This window comes from Chrysemys picta, chromosome 17, assembly GCF_011386835.1.
Source record: "Chrysemys picta bellii isolate R12L10 chromosome 17, ASM1138683v2, whole genome shotgun sequence".
Lineage (NCBI taxonomy): Eukaryota > Metazoa > Chordata > Testudines > Emydidae > Chrysemys > Chrysemys picta.
Window position 1 is genome coordinate 11,087,168 of NC_088807.1, and position 25,041 is coordinate 11,112,208.

The 25,041-nt window shown below is 43.5% G+C and overlaps 1 protein-coding gene across 1 annotated transcript in view; it reads right to left on the bottom strand.

The window, feature by feature from the left end:
• LOC101937062 (coiled-coil domain-containing protein 18-like) overlaps positions 1-25,041 on the bottom strand; it is a 121,327-nt gene that overhangs the window by 89,127 nt on the left and 7,159 nt on the right. Inside the window, exons 4-6 of the mRNA XM_065571440.1 lie at positions 10,947-11,031; positions 7,959-8,009; positions 703-765 (exon numbers count right to left, since the gene is read on the bottom strand). Coding sequence (XP_065427512.1) covers positions 703-765; positions 7,959-8,009; positions 10,947-11,031 — 199 coding nt within the window. The remainder of the gene's footprint in view (positions 1-702; positions 766-7,958; positions 8,010-10,946; positions 11,032-25,041) is intronic.

The window sequence follows — 25,041 nt, forward strand, 5'->3', positions numbered from 1 at the left end:
TTCCCTGTCCTTCATCTTCCCTTTTCTTCTAACGTATTTGTATAATGGTTACTTGTTACCCTTTATGTCTCTAGCTTGTTTGATCTCGTTTTGTGCCTTGGCCTTTCTCATTTTGCCCTTACATACTTGTGTTATTTGTTTATATTCATCGTTTGAAATTTGACCTAGATTCCACTTTTTGTAGAAATCTTTTTTTTTTATTTTTAGATCATTGAAGATCTCCTGGTTAATCCATGGTGGTCTCTTGCCTTATCTCCTATCTTTTCTATGCCTGCATCCTAGTCTTCAAGGGCTGGGCCTTGGAATACGGTGCATGGACATTAACATGCACCCCACAACAGTTCATGGTTAGAGACAGTTTGTCAAACTTAGAAGCAAAGAATAATTTTCATTGCTTGCCAGTGGAAACTAATTTATTCTGACTTTTTGGAAATCTATAAAAATATTCTCAAAGTTTTAAGCCTTCACAAAAGATTTCATATACGTTTCTTCAAGTGGTGAGTTCTGGGGACTGGGGTTGAACTCGGGTTCATAATGCTGTATGAATTCAAACTCCACTCTGGAGCCAAAACCAGCAGAGCCAAATTTTAAAAAATGAAAATAAAAAACCCCTAAATGCTCTCCATTGGCCAAGAGGGAAAATCTGAATCCACCCACCACTCCTTCAATCAGCCACAAACCACCCAGATCCCCAGCACTTACCAGGACTCCCAGACATCCCTTCCTGATCTCGTGGTATTAGCTGCATTTTTCCATCTTTCAGATCTGCATGGGTAGAAAAGGACTCCGATTATTAGGAAATACCATTATTATAGAATCAAAGTGCTAAACCATAAACCATTGCATTTATCCAATCTGACCTCCTGGAAACAGAGGCCTCCCACTATCCCTGCATCAGTTCTATAACAATTGTCTCTATTTCTCCTGGCTCTTCCCTCAATGCTCATCCAGTGTCATAATGTAATTGCCCCACATATGAAGTGGAGTGGCCTCCCTCTGATCTGGAGAGTGAGGGACCACCACACTCCCCCTGGTGGGCAGAGCCAAATCCACCGCACCCTGGCACTGGAAATCCCAGGGCAGGACAGGAAACGTAAAAAGAGAGCTCTGGAGCTCAGTTAGGGCTGGACCACTGGAGGGAGCAATCTTCTCTTAGCAGGAATGAAGATCCTTGCAGGATCCAGTACTGGCCCTTGACAGGAGCCACACTCTGCGGTCAGAGGAGGCAGACGAACATATGAGCTTTGGCCTGCAGAGCCCTACACCCAAACTGTGGTAGGATATAGCCCAGGGATCCAGACTTTAGTCCGGTTCTGGTGCCAGAAAATGAGTTAGAGTGTTTCCAGAGCAACCCTGCTGACCCGGTGGCAGACACATCGGCCACATTTTGGGCACTGGACTATTACCTGGTGGGCCTGGTGGGCCTGGCTCCACCTATTCTCCCCCCCTTGCCACTGACTCCACCCATTATGGAGCTATAGATTGTTTGTTCTTTACCCCAACCCAAAGGCCTGAGCTCCCCTATGGAGAGTTAATTACTGTTTGCCACAGACAGGTGGTGGTGGAGTAAAGACTGCTCATGTTTCTGCCCTGCAAAGAGGGCCAGAGCTCCCTTATAGACTGTTCTATACTGCCTGCCCCAGCCAGAATGCTCTGTTTTTGGCTCTGCCTCACCCAGAGGGCCAGAGATCCTCTCCCCCTGCCCCAGACTATTTGTTGTTGTTTGCCCCAGCCAGGCAGCTGTCAGCTAAAGACTGTGGCACAACCCCACCCAGATGGCTGGAGTTTACCTTGTTACTTGCTGTCTGCCTGTAGTGAGATGGAGTGGCCTCCATTCCCACTTGAGAGCGAGGGACCCCATTACTGCATGTGGGAGTTGGGGGAGTGTCACAACACAGTTTGAGAGGGTATGTAGCAGAAGGGCTGTTGTCGACTCTTGAGGAGATGAAGAGACATCCTACACTGACTGATATGGTTTGAAGAGACGAACAACACAGATGCCCCAACAGGGAGAGAAAGGAGAAAACCCTAATCTCACACCCTCTAAGAGGAGAGAGTGAAATGCCCCAGCAGAGGCCTGAAAGAATAGGAAGGCTTTTTACCAAGGGAAGGGAATGCTGAGGTTGGAGACACCTATTGCTGAGCTGTATGGATTGAGGAAGTAGCATCTACCCTGGAGGGCACATAGGGTGATGTATTCTAGGTGAATAGTTGAGGTGGTGGGAAGAAGCTCCAGTGCTTTCTTATGGGGTGAAACAAAAGCTGCACGCTGACCATGGAAACAAAGGGGTGGGGATTCCAACTCTAGCACTGAACCCTGGAGTCAGACTTGTGGGGGATGGGCCAGCACCCCCCTTCCAATTCATTGGTGTCCACCCCCTCCAATCTCCCGGAGTCTCTGCTCTCCCCATATCCTGTTTGTCTACCCCTTCCCAGTTTCACGAGGGACACTGTCTTCTTTTCCTCACTACAAAATACATTTCTTCCTCCATCCTATCCCCAGAACTTGTCAGGTCTTTGAGATGTCTGTCTTCTCTTTTCTGGTTTTGCTTACTCTTTTCCTACTGTTGTCACTGTAATGCACAACAGGGGCTCAGTGGGGATCTTTCCTGCGGTATGATTCCCACTGGGGGTCACCCCAATTATCCATCAAGGCAGAGGAGTGCACCACCACTGGCTCACTGCAGAGGGGGAAATGTCCACTGCTGCCTTGCAGGGATGGATGTGATAAATATTCCAAAACCTATTTGTGGAGATGCAGGATACATTTCAGCATGAACAAGAGGGGTTAAGGAAGAATGCTGCATGCTCCCCCATTGGGTGGGGTGGGAAGAATGGATACAATTGTGCTATACCATGAGACTTAATGATGTCATCTGAAAGACCTCCTTGTAGGAATAGCAAGGGAAATAACTGCACTTCCCTGGGGAGGAAACAGGGAAAATGCTCCTCCACAGCTGCATAGAGCTGGAGGACCAGATGCTTGAGCAGGGCCACATGCAGATCCAGGTTATAGAAACACACCTCTGTCAAGCCCTGAATATGTAAGGAGGAGTCATTCCTGCAATGACCACTGAGGTTGCAAGAGGAGATATACATTAGAAAACCCATTTGAATGGAGAGTGTGACTCTGGCTGACCAGGTATCAGCTCATGCCAAACCTCAGGGCCAGTTTACTTGTGTATTAGGTAGAGATTAAGGTGATTGTAAAATATATATGAATGTATGTCATGTTTAAACTTCATGAAAACTATTGGCCTGTTTCTTGCATTGTTTTCACTTATCTGCTTTGCATTATCATGTAGTGGTAAACATTTATATAGCATATAGCGCTGTAACTGTATATCCCATCAAAGGAGAAAGAAGCCTTGTGGAATGCAAATGAAGAACTTTAACAGAAAACTCTAATTTCAAAGCAAATGGCCATTCTGTGTGACGTTTGGAGGTCTAAGTGTGTTCCTCACTCACTGCTCACGTAGCTGGTGACACTGCCAGATTGTTTTCTGTGAGAAGAAAATATAAGTATGGAATTAAGGAAGGATCCTATATCTCTGGACTGTCTGGATTCTTACAAGGAGGACCAATTTCAGAGGGGTAGCCATGTTAACCTTTTTCAGCAATAACAACAAGGAGTCCTGTGGCACCTTAAAGACTAACAAATGTATTTGGGCATAAGCTTTCATGGACTGGAACCCACTTCTTCAGATGCTTCCTCATTGTTTTTACAAGGAGGAGAAGTAGCTGCAAAGCAGCAATCCCAAGAAACCATCTGGGAATCCCGAAAAGTATTTGGGAAACTGGCTGTTTACTACATCACTGCCACCATTTGGAATTAGAACAGGAGTGCTTGTGGCACCTTAGAGACTAACAAATTTATTAGAGCATAAGCTTTCGTGGACTACAGCCCATTTCTTCGGATGCATGCATGTAGTCCAAGAAAGCTTATGCGCTAATAAATATGTTAGTCTCTAAGGTGTCACAAGTACTCCTGTTCTTTTTGCGGATACAGACTAACACGGCTGCTACTCTGAAACCTGTCATTTGGAATTACAGACTGTGACTACCCTATGCATATATTTTACCTGCTTTAACCTTTGATCTGTAGGGGTGGCAGACATGTACTAGCATAAACAACCAAATAAGAAAAAGACCTCAGTGCTGAATCATGGGTCTGGGGAAAGATAGCACAGTTCTGACTCCTGGTTTATGGAATTGTAGAGAGCCAAGTGCTGGCGCATGGGGGAGGAGAAGGAAAGGCCAGAGCACAGCTTTATTTGGATACACAGAAATAAATTTACTCTAGTTGCTTGACAGAAGGTTGGCGCGGTGCTTCCCTGTAGGTGAGAACTTGGAACCAGCTAGAGAAGCCCCAGCATTGAGGTTTTGGAAGTTTATGAGATATATCAAATTAATTCATAAACACAAAGTGAAAAAACATGCTCTGGAATTGGGCAATGGAGACCGAGTAGGGGCATGACCCCATACTGCCTTTCCAATTCAGGTTAAGTACCACCATTCTTCTGCAGAGCCCAGTTGGTTGCTTTCCTCTCAATGTCTCATGAATAATCCCCAGCAATTCTCAAGACAGAGAGAAATGATGTGTCACTCTCCCGACTTTGCATATTTCACAACCGTGAGAAAAATACAAATACAAATACAATACTACCCTGGTACTCAGCAGAAATTAGGATCTCCCATTGCCCCTGAAAGCTAGAGTAGCACAAGACTCTGATGTTTTGATGTTTATTAGAGGAAGATGCAAACCAGTAGAGAAGTGAGACAATTTAGTGTTTCATCCCATAACATGTCATGGATTTAATGCTTCAGAAGCTAAACAGAGATGTGAAAATCACAGATAGAGTACAATCTAGCCATTACATGAAAAACAAAGTTAGTTTAATTTTATTTCATAAAAAATTTAGTCATATCTGTGCCATGCAAGACAGACTGTGGATACATAAATATTGTTGAATTATTAACTGTGAAAATTATTGTATTTTGAGACAGAAATGGTCAAAAAGCTGTGAGATGCATTAGGCTGATGTGACGGGGTGTACCAGGCCCTTTGAGCCCCCTGTTAGAGGCCTTGCCATCCTACCACACTCCGGTCCAGAAAAGGTGGCTCCACCAGATCTGCCTGGAAAGGCTGCAGGGAAGCAGCCAATCAGAGCACAAATGGGACCATAAGGGTGAAGAAGGATTAGAAGGCTGGGAAGCTTCACATGTAAACAGATTGGGGAGAAACCCTGCTTAAGCGGGGACAGATCTGTGAAACTCTCCAAGGCACAGAGTCCTGGGAAAGTGAACCTTGACCAAAAGGGGGAGAGACTGCTAGAAGCTGTCCAGATAAAGAGGCCCAAGAAGACCCTATAAAATCCCGATAGAGATCAGAGAATCATAGAATATCAGGGTTGGAAGGGATCTCAGGAGGACATCTAGTCCAACCCCCTGCTCAAAGCAGGACCAATTCCCAACTAAATCATCCCAGCCAGGGCTTTGTCAAGCCTGACCTTAAAAACCTCTAAGGAAGGAGATTCTACCACCTCCCTAGGTAACCCATTCCAGTGCTTCACCACTGTAAAAGTTTTTTCTACTATCCAACCTAAACCTCCCCCACTGCAACATTACTCCTTGTTCTGTCACCTGGTACCACTGAGAACAGTCTAGATCCATCCTCTTTGGAACTCCCTTTCAGGTAGTTGAAAGCAGCTATCAAATCCCCCCTCATTCTTCTCTTCTGGAGACTAAACAATCGCAGTTCCCTCAACCTTTCCTCATCAGTCATGTGCTCCAGCCCCCGTATCATTTTTGTTGCCTTCTGCTGGACTCTTTCCAATTTTTCCACATCCTTCTTGTAGTGTGGGGCCCAAAACTGGACACAGTACTCCAGATGAGGCCGCACCAATGTCGAATAGAGGGGAATGATCACGTCCCTCAATCTGCTGGCAATGCCCCTACTTATACAGCCCAAAATGCCGTTAGCCTTCTTGGCAACAAGGGCACACTGTTGACTCATATCCAGCTTCTCGTCCACTGTCACCCCTAGGTCTTTTCTGCAGAACTGCTGCCTAGCCATTCTGTCCCTAGTCTGTAACAGTGCAAGGGATTTTTCCGTCCTAAGTGCAGGACTCTGCACTTGTCCTTGTTGAACCTCATCAGGTTTCTTTTGGCCCAATCCTCTAATTTGTCTAGGTCCCTCTGTATCCTATCTCTACCCTCTAGCATATCTACCACTCCTCCCAGTTTAGTGTCATCTGCAAACTTGCTGAGAGTTCAGTCCACGCCATCCTCCAGATCATTAATGAAGATATTGAACAAAACCAGCCCCAGAACACTCCGATTGAAACCAGTTGCCAACTAGACATGGAGCCATTGATCACTACCCATTGAGCCCTATGATCTAGGCAGCTTTCTATCCACCTTATAGTCCATTCATCCAGCCCATACTTCTTTAACTTGCCGGCAAGAATACTGTGGGAGACCATATCAAAGCCTTGCTAAAGTCAAGGAATAACACATCTACTGCTTTTCCCTCATCCACAGAGCCAGTTATCTCCTCATAGAAGGCAATTAGGTTAGTCAGGCATGACTTGCCCTTGGTAAATCTATGCTGACTGTTCCTGATCACTTTCCTCTCCTCTAAGTGCTTCAGAATTGATTCCATGAGGACCTGCTCCATGATATTTCCAGGGACTGAGGTGAGGCTGACTGGCCTGTAGTTTCCCGGATCCTCCTTCTTTCCTTTTTTAGAGAAACTCTCCATGCAAGAACACCTGGGAGAGACCCTGGTTAAATGGGTAACAGGCAGGGAACCCAAGAAGGTCATGGGACAGAGCTGGAAGTATCCCAGGCAATGCTGCAGCAGCAGCATCAACTAGTAAAGGAAGCAGAGCATGACTGCTATTTGTAGGGTCCCTGGGTTTTGACACAGAGTGGGGGTGGGACAAAGAGTGATTGTCCCATGACTACATGTGGGAGTTGAGGGCATGCCACAGCACAAATTGAGATGTGATAAAGTATAAGGATTTGTGCTGACTGTTGAGGAGGTGCTGAGATACCCTACACTTACTGATATGGTTTGAAGACATAAACAACTCAGACATCAAAACAGGAAGAGAAAAGAGCAAATTTAACCCACGTGCTAATAGGGAGATATCTCTTTAAGAGACCAATTGGTGGATGGGTAGGGGTGAGTTGTGTCTGGCTCATTTCCCAGAATAATGTTTGCTTTTTTGCAAAAATGTTACAGTGTTGACTTGTATTTAGCTTGTGGTCCACTATGACCCCTAGATCCCTTTTTGCAGTACTCCTTCCTAGGCAGTCATTTCCCATTCTGTATGTGTGCATCTGATTGTTCCTTCCTAAGTGGAGTACTTTGCATTTGTCCTTATTGAATTTCATCCTCTTTACCTCAGACCACTTCTCCAGTTTGTCCAAATCATTTTGAATTTTCATCCTATCCTCCAAAGCACTTGCAATCCCTCCAAGCATGGTATAATCCGCTAATTTTATAAGTGTATCACAAAGTACAACTTGTCCGGGTGACAAGGTAGACTGGCGAGTCCAAGGACTCCATGGTAAGACTGGTATAATGATCTAGGAATTCACATTTGACACTGGCTTGGTGAAATCTAACAGAACACATAACCAGCTTATAGTGTTGGTCTTGTTTTCTGACAGTCTACCCTGAGGTAGGTACTCATAGTTGTGAGCCACTCCAGACAGCATGACAGAGAGAAGAAGGCACACCTCAGCCCTATGGGGTGGGGGAAATGTTACTGCTGAAACTTGCCGGGGGGGGGGGAAGAGGGGAGATGCTGTAGAGATGAGCAACAGGGAAAGAAGTATGGGGAGGACTCAATGCTACCCTTGCAACTTACCTTAAATGAATCACTCCAATCCCTGCCCCCATATGTGCTTTCCCACCTAACACCTGGTGGAAGATTGCTGGCACTTACCAGGGCTTTTCTTCTCTCCTGATGCTGGGAACATTTTTTTTAAGGTTACAGCTGTAAGAAATGTTCAAAGAATAATGTTAACTCAACACTGGGACAGGAGCTCCCAATAGGAGACTAGAACTCTAACAAGAATGGTATTACAAATGAGTACATTGAAACGTCCCACTCTCACCCATGTGAACTAGCAATTGAAATGGGAAATAGAACAGATGGTAATATGTTCCAGGATACATATTTTCTCAAAGATTCATCATTTCTTTGGATGGAACTCTCTGCTCATCTGCATCTAGTAATTTTTTTACATAAAAAAGGAAAATAAATCGGCATCAACAGTGGCCTGATTTGCAGACTGGCTTATTTTATCTGTTTTCCATTGAAACCAAAGGAAGCAGCAGCTTCTCAGTATGTTCAGCATCAGGACATAAGATGCTAAAATTCTGAATAGTGCTGTGCTTGAAAATATGTCACCTGCACGGAAACTACAAGAATTTGAGAGGTAATTTTCTGCTCATGGGAAAACATGGCCATTTGAAATATGTCTCAGTAGTGTGACTGTGACTCTCTTATCTGCCCCTAATTAAGGTGAGTTTGTCCCCTAATTTCAGTGGCTGTAGATCTGGGATAATTAATCATTAATTCAAATTTTAAAAAAAGAAAAAAAACCCTAATGTTCCCCATTGGCAAAGAGGTAAAATCTGAATCCACCCCCCACTCCTTCAATCAGCCACAAACCACTCAGATCCCCAGCACTTATCAGGACTCCCTGACATCCCTTCCTGATCTCGTGGTATTAGCTACCTTTTTCCATCTTTAGGATCTGTATGAGTAGAAAAGAACTCCAATTATTAGGAAACACCAAAATTATAGATTCAAAGTGAGAAACTATAAACCATTGCATTTATCCAGTCTGATCTCCTGCAAACCGAGGCCACGCACTGATCCCTGTATCAGTTCTATAACATTTGTCTCTATTTCTCCTGGCTCTTCCCCCAGTGCTCATCCGGTGTCATAATGTAATTGCCCCATATATGAAGTGGAGTGGCATCCCTCCAATCTGGAAACATAAAAGGAGAGCTCTGGAGCTCAATTAGGGCTGGACCACTGGAGGGAACAATCATCTCTTAGAAGGAGTGAAGATCTTTGGAGGATCCTGGACTGGCCCTCGAGTGGAGCCACACTCTGCAGTCAGAGGAGGTGGAAGAATAGATGAGCTTTGGTCTACAGAGCCCTACACCCAAATTGTGGTAGGATATAGCCCAGGGAACCAGACTTTAGTCTGATTCTGGTGCTGAAAAATGAGTCAGAGTGTTTCCAGAGCATCCCCGCTGACCCGGTGGCAGACACATCGGCCACATTTCAGGCACTGGGCTATTACGTGGTGGGCCTGGCTCCCCCTATCCTCCCCCCTTGCCACTGACTCCACCCACTGTGAAGCTATAGCCTGTTTGTTATCTACCCCACCTCAAAGGCCTGAGGTCCATATTGAGAGTTAATTACTGTTTTCCAGAGATCAGGTGGTTGTGGACTAAAGACTGCTCATGTTTCTGCCCTGCCAAGAGGGCCTGAGCTCCCTTATAGACTGTTATTTACTGTCTGCCCCAGCCAGAATACTCTGGGCTAAAGATTGTTTGTGGCTCTGCGTCACCCAGAGGGCCAGAGATCCTCTCCCCCTGCCCCAGACTATTCGATTTTGTTTGCCCCAGCCAGGCAGATGTCATCTAAAGACAGCTGTTTTTCCACTGACCAGGTTTGGGAATCAATCTGGGAGACAAATAGTTCCTGCCATATGCCAAAGCTATTTAAGGCAGGTGAGTGGCATCATCTGAGTTCTTCACTGACTCCCCATCCAAGAAGATTGCTGCAAACACCTAAGGAACAAGGACTTGACTGGGGAAGATGAGCTGAACCCAGGCTAGAGGGATTTCTAACCTGTATAAGGAATACCTGGGGGTTTAAGCTGCAGGCAAGTGCAGCTTGCCCTCAAGAATCTCTACAATCTTTCTAAGACAACAGTTAGGCTGAGAATTTACTACTCATATACAATCTCTTTAGTATATTATATTTAGATTGTGTTTTGTTTATTTGTTAGGTAATCTGCTTTGATCTGTTTTCTGGGTCTTATAAATACTTTACAACTATTGTTTATAGTTAATAAACTTTGGCTAAAACCAGTAGTGGAAATCATAACTGGGGACATAAAATTGTTGCATATCTTCCTCCACATTGAGGGAGAGGGCAAATTTCATGCTATGTAACATCAATAAGCATTCAAATATCTGATCTGAACTAAATGTGTTTGAAAGCACATGCTGTGAATTACAAAACTCGCATTAAAAGTCCGGGGGAGGAAAGATGCTGTATTATATATATATTCACGTATCTGCAAAATTGTTGTGAGGCTTCTTTTTATTACTGAGACTCAAATATGTTTAGAAATTGTACAGTTCATAGTGTGAAGTAGGGTAACTGCATAGGCAAATTAAGTGTTGATGACTAATTTTATGTGAACAATTGCATGTCTAACTATTTAAAAACCCCTAGACTTTTAATTAGAGAGACAAGGTGGGTGAGGTAATACACAGAGCTCTATGAGGCTTGAAAGCTTGTCTCTCTCACCAACAGAATGTGGTCCAATAACAGATATTGATTCATTCACCTTGTCTCTCTAATATCATGGGACTGACACAGTGACACCACCACAACATACATAGATCTTAAAGGCTGCACAGCTAATATTTAAACTCATGTCTAGCTGAGCCATTGGATTTTGCACTCTGAATGATTATTTCTTCAAGCTCCATTATTTATTTATCATGAAATTAAGAAATTCTGCATATTATTATTACTATTGATCACAACTGATACACACCAGCGACCTCCTTACCAAATGTAGAAACTATGTATTTTAAATAGTTTAAGAGTTGATGCATGTTTGTTACAAACGTACAATAATACATGGTGATATTTTATGTATTCCAATATACTTACTTATTTTAGGGTAATGATTCTTCAATATACTGATGGCTGATGTATCTGCTGGTTGTTCCACGATGTCTTGTAGTGTTTGGGATTCCTTTGCATTAAAAAAAAAATAATTTTGGTTACTCATTACAATATTTTTATTCTCTATGATTCCAAATTAAACAAAGCACACATGGATATATATAAAGTTAAGCCAGTGCTTATTTGCTTCGCTATAGGAAAGTTTAAATATGTTTAAATTTTAAGTGCTTTCTGGGATCAGGACCTATACAATTTACGAACCTGAACACAATATTGTCCAGTGCCAGCTGCACACAGGGATTTGAGTCTATAGCTGCGATTTAAGTATCCAAATGCAAAATTTAGATCCAACAAATGCACACTTAGCTTCAACCTAACTCTATGGTGCCCAAGTTGCCATGACAAAACCTCTCAGGCATCTAAAAATCTGCCACTGAGCATGTCTGCAGCCTCCTCCATCTAGGCACCAGGGGCTTAAGTCCCAGTACAATCTTCAAACTAGGCATTGCTCCTCACGTTTAGTCTGTGGAGCCTAACAGATCAGACCCCATACAAAACAACAGAGATGGAGGCAGTGGTGAATCCAGTATAACCTTTAACCCAGTGGTTAGAGGGATATGATGTCTGAGAATTTTTTTGTAATTTTTTTGTGAACTATATGTATGACTCAGTGTACCTATCCACTTTGCATTATTACACATTTAATGGGAAAAGTTTCATACATGTGACAAGGTAGATAAGGGCTAGGGTGGGTAAATATGTAAGCTGTCTGGATTTGAACGAGACACATTAACAAGAACTGGCTGGACTTGTGAAAACAGTGTGTCTACAGTGGAAAACAAAGGCACGAAATGTGAATGGACAGTCTTTTAAAATTGCTGCTAAGAACACACGACCACAGAGACAAAGACACAGAGAGATTGAGAGTCAAGACGGAGTGTAAAGAGATCAGGGTATTTTGGGTCAAGGCTTTTACCAACACGGATGGTAACTGAGCTTGGTTTTCCCATGCTGAACTAAGGACTCTCCAGTGCTGTATTCCATTTGACTAATAAATGCTGCCTTGTTGTGAAAAGGCTGCGCTGTGTCTCTTCAGACACTTGCTCGGTTGCATTACTCCCTAAGAAGGTAAAGTTTCTTGGACTTGCTGGAGAGAATCATGATGAGAAACAGGGGTGCTGGAGCTTGAAGACACACTCTCAGAGGTGCAGAGGTGCAGGGCTCACCCTCTGAAGAGTATGTACGCTTGGGGTTGGGCACACAAAAGGGGCTACTCCCAGGAGACTGTTCAAAGGCCAGCTCACCGCGCAGACCCAATCAATCTGTAAGAAGTACTCATCCAGGAAGTGGGAGTTACAGGCTCAGCTCCCCATAGGGATTTGAAGACACATATCCTACGTCTGAGGTGAGAGCACTAATCACTGGTCTATGAGATATTCTATGGTACACTCACTCTCTTCTGTTGATGCTGTTCCTCTATATATTTAAATAGTCACTGGAGCAGGGACTTGGCTATACCAAGTGAATGCCCTAACCACTGCGCTATAGAGTATTACCCCGACTTTGGCCTCATAAATACTTAATTATTTTTACACAGTGGAACAGTTTTAACTGGAGAGACTGAGACAGAACTACATCAGAATATTCCATAGTCCAGTGGTTATAGTCCAGTGGTTAGGGCACCCTGGTTGGAGATGGGAGTTTAAATCCCTGTTCCACATCAGCCAATATCCAAATTAAGATAATGCCAGAGACAAATCGATGCTTGAAAGAGAACATGTTCCAGTGTGAAATAGCTGATAGTGACAAGAGGCTGGATCCTGATCCCATTAAATTTGAGTTTTGTGGGTGAATTAATGACCGTCTGACTGCTGTTGAAACTGCTGTAGCAATAGCAGAAGTCAGACCAGGTTCCCTTGGCACCCAGCACATGTACCTCAGCAGCCCACTGCTCTCTTGGGGTACAGCATGGGGCCCAACCCACCTTCCTAAGAGGTGATGTGGTAACCTCTAGGAGCAGAGACTTGACATGGCTGTTGTTAATGAACATGTGGAGGAGGTGGCAGAGAGAGCACGCATCTTACAACTTCCCAGACGTGGGGCCATCATGGCAAACTTATCAAACAAACAAACCAACAAACCAGTCTCAATGTCATTTGATCTTTGCTCATTTTGTCTGGGGAAGAGAGCTATCTCTAAGGGGAAGGGCTGAGTAGAGTGAGAGTTCTTTGGGCTAACAATGGTGGTGCAGGCTGTTTGGGGCACCTGTATGAAGTGTTGGGGATATGAGAAGGGTTGAGAAAAATAGTAAACAAAAACACACAAGAACATTTGTACCTTTTAATGTTTTGCTTGTTTGTTAGCTGTGGATTATTGTTATTCTGTCTTGTCTATTTAAACTGTAAGGGAGTATCTCATACTCTCTGTTTGTACAGTGCCTAGCACAGTGTGATCCCAATTCCAGATTAGGGACTTTAGGCATAATAAAATAATAGTAGCTTCAGGGCCACTCTTAAATATTATTAAGTATTGTTACTAATCTTTTATATAGCACTGCAGGTTTCCACACCTATACATAGATATATAAGAAAACAAACACTATCCCTGAGAAACTTGCAGTGTGAATTAGGTAGATTACAATGTAATATGATGACAGACCAATTTAGGGGATGAGTAAAGAGGGAAAAGAAGCAGATAAAAATGTGTATAAGAATACTGAACAGATACATTCTTGGTTGTCTGAGTCTCTGTTGTTTTCCTGCTTTTTAGGTAAGGAGAGAGTGACTATTCTTAAAATTAAAAAAAAAATCTCTGTCAACTCTTTATTAGCACTTAGAGTTTTACTTTTCTAGAGGGGCGGCTCTTTTAGCTATGATGCTGAAAAATAACTAGGAAGTGATTAGGAGTCCAGTGACACCTTAAAGACTAAGATTTATTTGGGCATAAGCAAGGAAATGGTTGTGAATCTGAAGGTGGAAGACAACATGGGTGAAAGTGACTGTGAATACACAGAGATAATGATTCTGCAGAAGAGAAGGCACAAGAGAGGTTGACTAAAGATAAGAAAGTAGTCTTCAATAAATTCAGAGAATTGACAAGTACGATCTCATGGGAAAGGTATCTAAGGGGAAAAGAGGTTTAGTGGGGATGGCAGTTTCTAGGAGAGGTTCAGCCACTAAGATTGTTGGACCATGTGGTAAGAGAGACTTTGCTTTGAATACACTCAGCTTGTTAAATTAGGTGGTAGTTGTGTTTTATTTTTATTTCCTTGTAACCAGTTCTGACTCTTCTGCCTCATTACTTGTAATCACTTAAAATCTATCTTTCTGTAGTTAATAATTTTTTTTAGTGTTTTATCTAAACCAGTGTGTTTGTGTTGAAGTGTTTGGGAAACTCAATTGAGGATTACAAAGCATGTGCATATCACATATATAAGAACATAAAAACGGCCATACTGGGTCAGACCAAAGGTCAATCTAGTCCCGTATCCTGTCTTCCAACAATGTCCAAAACCAGGTGCCCCAGAGAGAATGAACAGAACAGGTAATCATCAAGTGATCCATCCCTTGCTGCCCATTCCCAGCTTCTGGCAAACAGAGGCTAGGGACACCATCGCTGCCCATCCTGGCTAATAGCCATAAATGGCCTATCCTCCATGAATTTATCTAGTCCTTTTTGAACCCCGTTATAGTCTTGGCCTTCACAACATCTTCTGGCAAAAAGATCCACAGGTTGAAATACTTCCTTTTGTTTGTTTTAAACCTGCTACCTATTAATTTCATTTGGTGGCCCCTAGCTCTTGTATTATGAGAAGGAGTGAATAACACTTCCTTATTTACTTTCTCCACACCAGTCATGATTTTATAGACCTCTCTCATATCCCTCCTTAGTCATCTCTTTTCCAAGGTGAAAAGTCCCAGTGTTATTAATCTCTCCTTATACTGCAGCTGTTCCATACCCCTAATGATTTCTCTTGCCCTTTTCTGAACCTTTTCCAAATCCAGTATATCTTTCTTGAGCTGGGGTATACATCTGCATGCAGTATTCAAGATATGGGTGTATCATATATTTATATAGAGGCCATGTGATATTTTCTGTCTTCTTATCTTTCCTTTCTTAGTGATTCACAACATTCTGTTTTTTTTTTTTTTTTTACTGCCACTGAACATTGAGTGGATGTTCTCAGAGAACTATCCACAATGACTCCAAGATCTCTTTCTTGAGTAGTAACAGCTAGTTTAGATCCCTTCATTTTATATGTATACTTGGGATTATGTTTTCCAATGTGCATTACTTTGCATTTATCAACATTGATTTTCATCTGCCATTTTGTTGCCCAGTCACCCAGTTTTTGAGAGATCCTTTTGCAGCTCTTCGCAGTCTGCCTGGGACTTAACTATCTTGAGTAGTTTTGTATCATCTACAAATTTTGCCACCTACCTGTTTACCCCTTTTTCCAGATCATTTATGAATATGTTAAATAGGACTGGGCTCAGTACAGAACCTTGGGGAACACCCTATTTACTTCTCTTCTTTCTGAAAACTGACCATTTAACCTTTGTTTCCTATCTTTTAACCAGTTACCAGTCCATGCAAGAACCTTCCCCTCTTATCCCATGACTGCTTACTTTGTTTAAGAGCCTTTGGTGAGGGTTCTTGTCAAAGCCTTTTTCATGGATTTTATATGAGCTTGCATTGTCCAGGAGAGTGCTGAGCAACACAAGATGCACATTGTTGGAGGTAAAGTGTGGGACTAGGAATTTGTTGGTGTTACTCTGCAGTGTAATTCATGAGTGGCTGGCTATAGCACTCATGCAGTGTAGCCGGGAGTCATTTACACACTGGCAGCTGTGTGTGAGCAGACCAGGAGTGGTAGCTTTCACAGTGAAGCAGTGTAAAAGACACCCCAGGTTGGAAGAGTCAGGGGACACCACTGTTTATGTACCCTGGATAATGTCACACTGGGTCTTATATGGTCAGGCCTAGTGGTGGGAGAAGGACTGTTCAGTTTTCAGAATCTGAATGTCAGAGCCAAAGGGTGAAAACCAGATTATCAGGATTTCTGGAACAGCCTGGGAACATGGCTGGGTGCAGGTCAGGGTCTTGGCTGGCACTGTGGAGGAGCACAGCAGAAGCCAGGCTTGCAGAGGTGAACACATGGAGGCAAAGTCTGTGGGCATATGTGCTGAGCAGCCAGCTAGTTACTGCTTCTGCATTTATGAACTGTCCTGTTGGCTTCCTCCACCACTCAGGCACAGTGGCACATCATGAGTAGGGCCCTACCAAAATTAAAAACACATCACAGACTGTGAAATCTGATCTCCCTCCATGAAATCTGGTCTTTTGTGTGCTTTTACCCTGTACTATACTGATTTCATGGAGGAGGCCAACGTTTCTCAGACTGGAGGTTCTGACCCAAAAGTGAGTTGCTGGGGAGGGGGACACAAGGTTATTTTAGGGGTGTTGCAGTACTGCCACCCTTACTTCTGCGCTGCCTTCAGAGCTGGGCAGCTGGAGAGCAACAGCTGCTTCCTGGGAGCCCAGCTCTGAAGGGAGAACTGCCACCACCAGCAGTGCAATTACAATACCATGACATTTCAGATTTAAATAGCTAAAATAATTAAATTTATGATTTTTTAAATCCTATGACCATGAAATTGACTAAAATGGGTTGTGGATTTGGTTGCACCCTAATCATGAGGCTGGCTTATTAGGATGTCAGGCGAACTGAACAGGTGCTGCTCAGGTCCTTCCTTCTGACTAACAATGAACAGGATTTTTAAAATATATATATTAGGAATAACAACAAAAAATCCGGACAGTGGTATTGGTCTATTACTAGATGGAAGTGGTAAAATTATCAATAACACTGCAAAAAAAGGAGAAGTGTTCAAAAATATTTCTGTCCTGTATTTGGAGAAAAATCTGATTATGTAGTCATATCCTATGATTAACACTCTTTCCATTCCATTGTTATCTCACACTTTTTTCTGCTTCTCATGTCTAAGTTATTTTCTCCTTTCATTTCCTCAGTCAGCATGACCTTCTGCAGAACAGTCCTTTGTATATATTTAAATATATATTCCTTGGAATATTCAGTGTTAATACAGTATTAAAATTGGGAAACCAAAGATTAAAAAGGAATGGAAATTTATTACTATCTTAGAAATCTCACCATTTTAGGATGATCAAGGAATGAAAGACACTCTACTGGAAAGTGGAAAGCTGATATTGCTGCTAAGTGAACCCATAGAAAGTCCTGATCTTTTCCATTCCAACAGGTAACCCAAGACAGTGGAAAGAGAAGAACACACATGTGAAATCTGTCAATGATTACATCAAAGATTATACTATTTCCATTTCTAGAGGTAAGTGTGGCTTATAGATTTCTTTCTACTCTTTAATAATACCTATTGCACTTCTGATTAATAAGAAGTCTCTAACCTTGAGAACTATTAAGGAGCCATGCTTACAGCTGCAGAACCTACAAGTATAAACGAAGTATTTGATCAACATCCTGAGACAACAGACTGGAGTGCATTGAAAGCCGCCATAGTGGATGAGAGGAGAGTTGGATGTGTAAGAATACAAAACCTATCTTGGCAAATTGAAGCAATCAAAATGATTCTGGCAAAATCTTGCTTGATCTTGTTGAGAACTCTTAAAAACAATGACATTGGTGCATATGCATAAAGAAGGCCCCATCTGTGAAATGACAAACATATCTCCTAGACCTTTCCTGGAACAGTCCTTGTTTCACTTTTTATTGCCTGGTATGGCAAGAAGATCAACCTCTGGGAATCCTCAACCTAAGACTATTCTACTGAGGACCTGAGAGTCCAGCTCCCATTTGTAATTTAGGGAGAAATGTCTGATGAGGTTGTCTGTCATGGTGTTTTGGATCCTGGGGAGGTAAGAAGCTGAGATGATTATCTGGTTGGCTATTCACCAATTCCTAAGTTTTATCATTTCAGCACAGAGAGAGGAGGAAGAAGTACCTCCCTGATGACTGATGTGACACATACAGGCTATGTTGTCTATCAGTAATTTGATTCAGTAGGTTCTGATTAGAGAGAAAAAGTGAAGACCAGCATTTCTGACCACTCAACTCTAGAAGGTTGATGTGAAGGAGCTGCTCTTGCAGTAACAGATATCGCTGAATTGTGTAAAGTCCCAGATGTGTTCCCCACATCCCAGCTGATGTGTTTGATGTCAGTACAACCAGTACAGTTGATGTACACCAGTGATCTTACTGGATGTTTGATATAAATGTACAGTATTATATGGATATTCTTTGTGCCCCGATATAATTACATATTTTAACATAGCCTTTATCCTGTATTTAGATAACTGGTGGGTCTGTGGGCTGCCTGTGGGTCTGTGGGGCTCGTCCTTAAGGTCTTGCAATTTATTTTCACATAATAATCCTGTCTATCCTATTTTATATTTGTATAGAAGAATTTGCTTAACTTTTAATATATGCTTAAAGATAAGCATGCACGTCAGTGCTTTTTTCAAAGTGGACTTTTGCACATGTTTAAGGTTTAGGTGCTTTGTTAGATAAAGGTATGTACAAATTAATGATCACTTTGAAATGGGAATAAATAAAAGTACACTGAAGAACTTTAAAGCATGGTAATAGCATCTACATGGACGGTTAGTGCAACGCATACTAGTTCAAGGTAGATTTATACCCCAGCTTGCCACAAGCTAACTGTTAATGTAGAAAAGCACAAAGGTAATGTCAGACAAATGCTTCCACGAAAATATAGTGCAGTGTGAAAGAGTTCTTAGTCATAAGAGGCTTAAATCTGCCCCCACTGAAATCAGTTCAGTTCTGCCTGCTGTTGAAGCAGCTACAGCTCAAGAGGAAGAGAGAACTAGGCCAGACCATTTCTGCATCAAGCACAATTACACTACTAGCCCATTCTCTCCACTCCTCACAACTCCAGCACCACACCCCTGGGGAGGAGAGACTCAGCAGATGGACTGGAGGAAGGTCAGAGGGCACAGGTGAAAATGGTTGAGGCACTTACCAAACTGTTGCCTTATGGGCCAGGTTGACATGACCACCACAGAAAAGAGGGGGAGGGGAGAAGACACGTAGTCATTCTTAAAGGAGTGGATCAGCAATGATTTAGATCATGGCATAGAGAGTGAACTTGTAAAGTTTGCAGATGATACCAAGTTCAGAGGGGTTGCAAGTGCTTTGGAGGAGAGGATTATAATGCAATGTGATCTGGACAAACTGGAGAAATGATCTAAGGTAAATAGGATGAAATTCAGTAAAGGCAAATGAAAAATAATCCACTTAGGAAGGAACAATCAGTTGCACACGTACAGAATGGGAAATGACTGCCTAGGAAGGAGTTCTGCAGAAAGGAATCTAGGGGTCATAGTGGACCACAAGCTAAATATGAGTCAACAGTGTAACACTGTTGAAAAAAAAAAAAAAAAAAAAAAAGCAAACATCTGTGATGGGTTGGATCACAGAAACCCCCTTGGGAGCTGCCAAATAATGTGCCAAGACTACTTCTATTCCTGTCTTCCCTGCCAGCTCAGGACTCCAGCCCCTGTCTTGCTGAGCCAGACACTCCCATTTGCTCCAACACACACCCAGGGTCTGAATTACTTGCCCCAAAGCTGCAGGTTTACCTGAAAACAGCTCACAGAAGTGTGCTTGTCTTTAGCACTCATATGCCCAACTCCCAATAGGGTCTAAACCCAAATAAATCCTTTTTACCCTGTATAAAGCTTATACAGGGTAAACTCATAAATTGTTCGCCCTCTATAACACTGATAGAAAGATATGCACAGTTGTTTGCTCCCCCAGGTATTAACACATACTCTAAGTTAATTAATAAGTAAAAAGTGAATTTACTAAATACAGAAGGTAGGATTTAAGTGGTTCCAAGTAGTAACAGACAGAACAAAGTAAGTCACCAAGTGAAATAAAATAAAATGTGCAAATCTATGTCTAATCAAACTGAATACAGATAATCTCACCCTCAGAGATGCTTCAGTAAGACCTTCCAGGCCTGGGCACAATTATTTCCCCTGGTACAGCTGTTGTTCCAGTTTAGGTGGTAGCTAGGGGATTCTTCATGATGGCTCTCCTCCCTCTCTGTTCTATTCCACCCCTTTATATATCTTTTGCATAAGTCGGGAATCCTTTGTCTCTCTCTGGATTTCCACCCCCCTTACTGGAAAAGCACCAGGTTAAAGATGGATTCCAGTTCAGATGACATGATCACATGTCACTGTAAGACTTCATTACCCACTTGCCAGTACACAGGTATACAGGAAGACTCACAGGTAAAACACAGCCATCTGGAGTCAATGGTCCTTGTTAATGGGAGTCATCAAGTTTCCAAACCACCATTAATGGCCCACACTTTGCATAATTACAATAGGCCCTCAGAGTTATATTTTATATTTCTAGTTTTAGATACAAGAGTGGTACATTTATACAAATAGGATGATCACACTCAGTAGATTATAAGCTTTGTAATTATACCTTACAAGAGACCTTTGGCATGAAGCATATCCCAGTTGCATTATATTCACTTATCATATTTTTATAAAACCATATAGACGGCAACGTCACATGATACCAAGTTTGGAAGGGTTGCAAGTGCTTTGGAGGAAAAGATTATAATTCAAAGTGATCTGGACAAACTGGAGAAATGGTCTGAGGTAAATAGGATGAAATTCAATAAAGACAAAAGAAAAGTACTCCACTTAGGAAGGAACAATCAGTTGCAAACGTACAGAATGGGAAATGACTGCCTAGGAAGGAGTACTGTGGAAAGGAATCTAGGGGTCATAGTGGACCACAAGCTAAATATGAGTCTACAGTGTAACACTGTTGCAAAAAAAAAAAGCAAACATCATTCTGGGAAGTATTAGTAGGATTGTTGAAAGCAAGACCTGCAATTTAATTCTTCCGCTCTACTCCATGCTGATTAGGCCTTAATTGCAGTACTGTGTCCAGTTCTGTGTGCCCGTTTTCAGGACAGATGTGGACAAATTGGAGAAAGTCCAGAGAAGAGCAACAAAAATGATTAAAGGTCTAGAAAACATGAGGAGGGAAGATTGAAAGAACTGGGTTTGTTTAGTCTGGAGAAGAGAAGACTGAGAGGGGACATGATAACAGTTTTCACGTACCTAATAGGTTGTTACAAGGAGCAGGGAGAAACATTATTCTCCTTAACCTCTGATGACAGGACAAGAAGCAATGGGCTTAAATTGCACCAAGGGAGGTTTAGGTTGGACATTAGGAAAAAAAACTTCCTAGCTGTCAGGGTGGTTAGGCATTGGAATAAATTGCCTAGGGAGGTTGTGGAATCTCCATCATTGGAGATTTTTAAGAGCAGGTTGGACAGACACCTGTTAGGGGTGGTGTAAATGGTGCTTGGTCCTGCCATGAGTGCAGGGGCTGGACCTGATGGCCTTTTGAGGTCCCTTCCAGTCCTATGATTCTATGATTGATTATCACCATCATCTTTACATCAAAAGCCAGTAGTATCACCTTCCTGTAAGTTCTCTGACCTCTCAGGTAAGTCCAGTGTTTCCTAAGGAGGCAGACTCCAGCCTGGGAACAACTTTACCCAACCTTTTCCCCAGGTTATTCCCTCTCCTCCTTCTCCTCGTGAAGCTGTTTCTACTTGTAAATCTTTCAGTATCCAGTGGTGCCAGAACTGGGGGAGAGGAAGGGGCACCATAGCCTTCCCACTTTTTGAAAATGGCCGGGCCTGACCTGCCCACTTTTCACCTGGGCGGACACCTTCCCTTACTCCCCGCTCAACCCTCCCCCGCACCAGGCCATTGTGGAGCCCAGCCGGGGAGCCCGGGCAGTTGTGACTGGGAACCATGTTGGACCCTCCACCTGCCCGCGGTGTGTGTGGTGGGGTTGGGGGGGCTGAAAGCACCCCCTGGCCTGTGTACATGCCCAGTCCAGGGCAGGTTTAGGTGGAGGGTCTGTGACTCCGCGGCAGTTCCCCACAACTGTCTGCATGGCTCCCCCCACCTGGCTCTGGGGGGATGGGGGATAGAAGGGACAGAGGCACAGCCCGGCCATGATAAGAGCCACATGGGCAGTTGGGGGAAGCTGCCATGGACCCTCCACCTGCCCTGCGTAGGAGGGGACATGGGCCAGGGTCTGCTCTCGGTGGGCCCCAGTGCCACGGGCAGGTTAAGGGTCCACCATGGTTCCCCACAGCTGTCCACGTGGCTCTTATCATGGACAAGTTGTGGCTGTGCCTCCGAGGCCTCCCACCCCAGCCAGAACCAGGTTGGGGAGAGCCAAGAGGACAGTTGTGGGGATCCTAGGTCCCTCCATTGGGAGGCAGGGACACTGGCAGGGGGCTGCTTTGCCCCATGCCGGGTGAGGGAGGTGGGTTCCCCAGACCTGCTCCAGCTTCCAGCTTGGCTGCGGACAGGGGCTGAAGGCCTCTGGGGGAAGAGGAAGGCAGAGGCGGGCTTGGGGGTGTGGTTGGGGGCCCTCAGCCCCCCCTACTTTTGGGAAGGATCTGGCTCACTTGTCAGTTTCCCAGTCCCCTTAGCTGTTACCTTTTGTTCTAGAATGAACTGAGTTTGACTTACAGAGACGTCAGACCCCACCCAAATCTATCAGCACCTGGTAGGGTCAGTTAATTTGAGACAAGTGCTTGTTTGTTTGCCCCCGCCCCTTTGCATGTGATGGCTCACTCTGTCACAGACCCATCTAAAAGAATTTACAAAAAAAAACCAACTTTCAAATGTCATTGGGCCGCTGCTCATTTTATCTGTTGATCGGGGCTATTGCTCTTAGGTGACCTGATTAAAGACCCGGCTCTTTAATTCATGAAATCCGGTGAAGTTGTATGATGGTAGGAGAGGGGAATGGTTTTGGAGAAATAGTTCACAAAAGAGAACACACAAGAAACCACTATTAATTTTATGAGAGTCTTTTATATGGCACTGCAGGATTACTTTGCTGTCCACTTACATTAAAGTGAACAAAATTCTCACTTTGAGAAACTTACAATATAAATTAGGTTGTTAACCTAGTGTGAAATGATCATAGAATCATAGAATATCAGGGTTGGAAGGGACCTCAGGAGGTTATCTAGTCCAACCCCCTGCTCAAAGCAGGACCAATCCCCAACTAAATCATCCCAGCTAGGGCTTTGTCAAGCCGGGCCTTAAAAACCTCTAAGGAAGGAGATTCCACCACCTCCCTAGGTAAGCCATTCCAGTGTTTCACCACCCTCCTAGTGAAAAAGGTTTTCCTAATATCCAACCCAACCCCCCTCCCACTGCAACTTAAGAACATTACTCCTTGTTCTGTCATCTGCTATGACTGAGAAGTCTAGATCCAGCCTATTTGGAACCCCCTTTCAGGCAGTTGAAAGCAGCTATCCATTCCCCCCTCATTCTTCTCTTCTGCAGACTAAATAATCCCAATTCCCTCAGCCTCTCCTCATAAGTCATGTGAACCAGCCCCCTAATCATTTTTGTTTCTCTCTGCTGGACTCTTTCCAATTTTTCCACATCCTTCTTGTAGTGAGGGGCCCAAAACTGGACACAGTACTCCAGATGAGGCCTCACCAATGCCAAATAGAGGGGAATGGTAACATCCCTCAATCTGCTGGCAATGCTCCTACTTATACAGCCCAAAATGCCATTAGCCTTCTTGGGAACAAGGGCACACTGTTGACTCATATCCAGCTTCTCATCCACTGTAACCCCTAGGTCCTTTTCTGCAGAACTGCTGCCTAGAATACTGTGGGAGACCATATCAATAGCTTTGCTAAAGTCAGGGAATAACATGTCCACTGCTTTCCCCCAACTCACAGAGCCAGTTATCTCATCATAGAAGACAATTAGGTTAGTCAGGCATGGCTTGCGCTTGGTGAATCCATGCTGACTGTTCCTGATCACTTTCCTCTCCTCTAAGTGCTTCAAAATTGATTCCTTGAGGAACTGCTCCATGATTTTTCCACAGACTGAGGTGAGGGTGACTGGCCTGTAGTTCCCTGGATCCTCCTTCTTCCCTTTTTTAAAGATGGGCACTACATTAGCCTTTTTCCAGGCATCTGGGACCTCCCCCGATCACCATGAATTTTCAAAGATAATGTCCACTGGCTCTGCTATCACCTCTGCCAACTCCTTTAGCACCCTCGGATGCAGTGCATCTAGCCCCATGGACTTGTGCTCATCCAGTTTTACTAAATAGTCCTGAACCACTTCTTTCTCCACAGAGGGCTGGTCACCTTCTCCCCATACTGTGCTGCCCAGTGCAGTAGTCTGGGAGCTGACCTTGTTCGTGAAGACAGAGGCAAAAAAAAGCATTGAGTATATTAGCTTTTTCCACATCCTTGGTCACTAGGTTGCCTCCCTCATTCAGTAAGGGGCACACACTTTCCCTGACCTTCTTGTTGTTGTTAACATACCTGTAAAACCCTTCTTTTTACTGTTAACATCCCTTGCTAGTTGCAACTCCAATTGTGATTTGGCCTTCCTGATTTCACTCCTGCATGCCTGAGCAATAGTTTTATACTCCTCCCTGGTCATTTGTCCAAGCTTCCACTTCTCGTAAGCTTCTTTTTTACGTTTAAGATCAGCAAGGATTTCACTGTTAAGCCAAGCTGGTTGTCTGCCATATTTACTACTCTTTCTACACATTGGGATAGTTTGTTCCTGCAACCTCAATAAGAATTCTTTAAATACAGCCAGCTCTCCTGGACTCCTTTCCCCCTCATGTTATTCTCCCAGGGGATCCTGCCCATCAGTTCCCTGAGGGAGTCAAAGTCTGCTTTTCTGAAGTCCAGGGTCCGTATTCTGCTGCTCTCTTTTCTTCCTTGTGTCAGGATCCTGAACTCGACCATCTCATGGTCACTGCCTCCCAGGTTACCATCCACTTTTGCTTCCTCTACTAATTCTTCCCTGTTTGTGAGCAGCAGTTCAAGAAGATTTCTTCCACTAGTTGGTTCCTCCAGCACTTGCACCATGAAATTGTCCCCTACACTTTCCAAAAACTTCCTGGATTTTCTGTGCACTGCTGTATTGCTGTCCCAGCAGATATCGGGGTGATTGA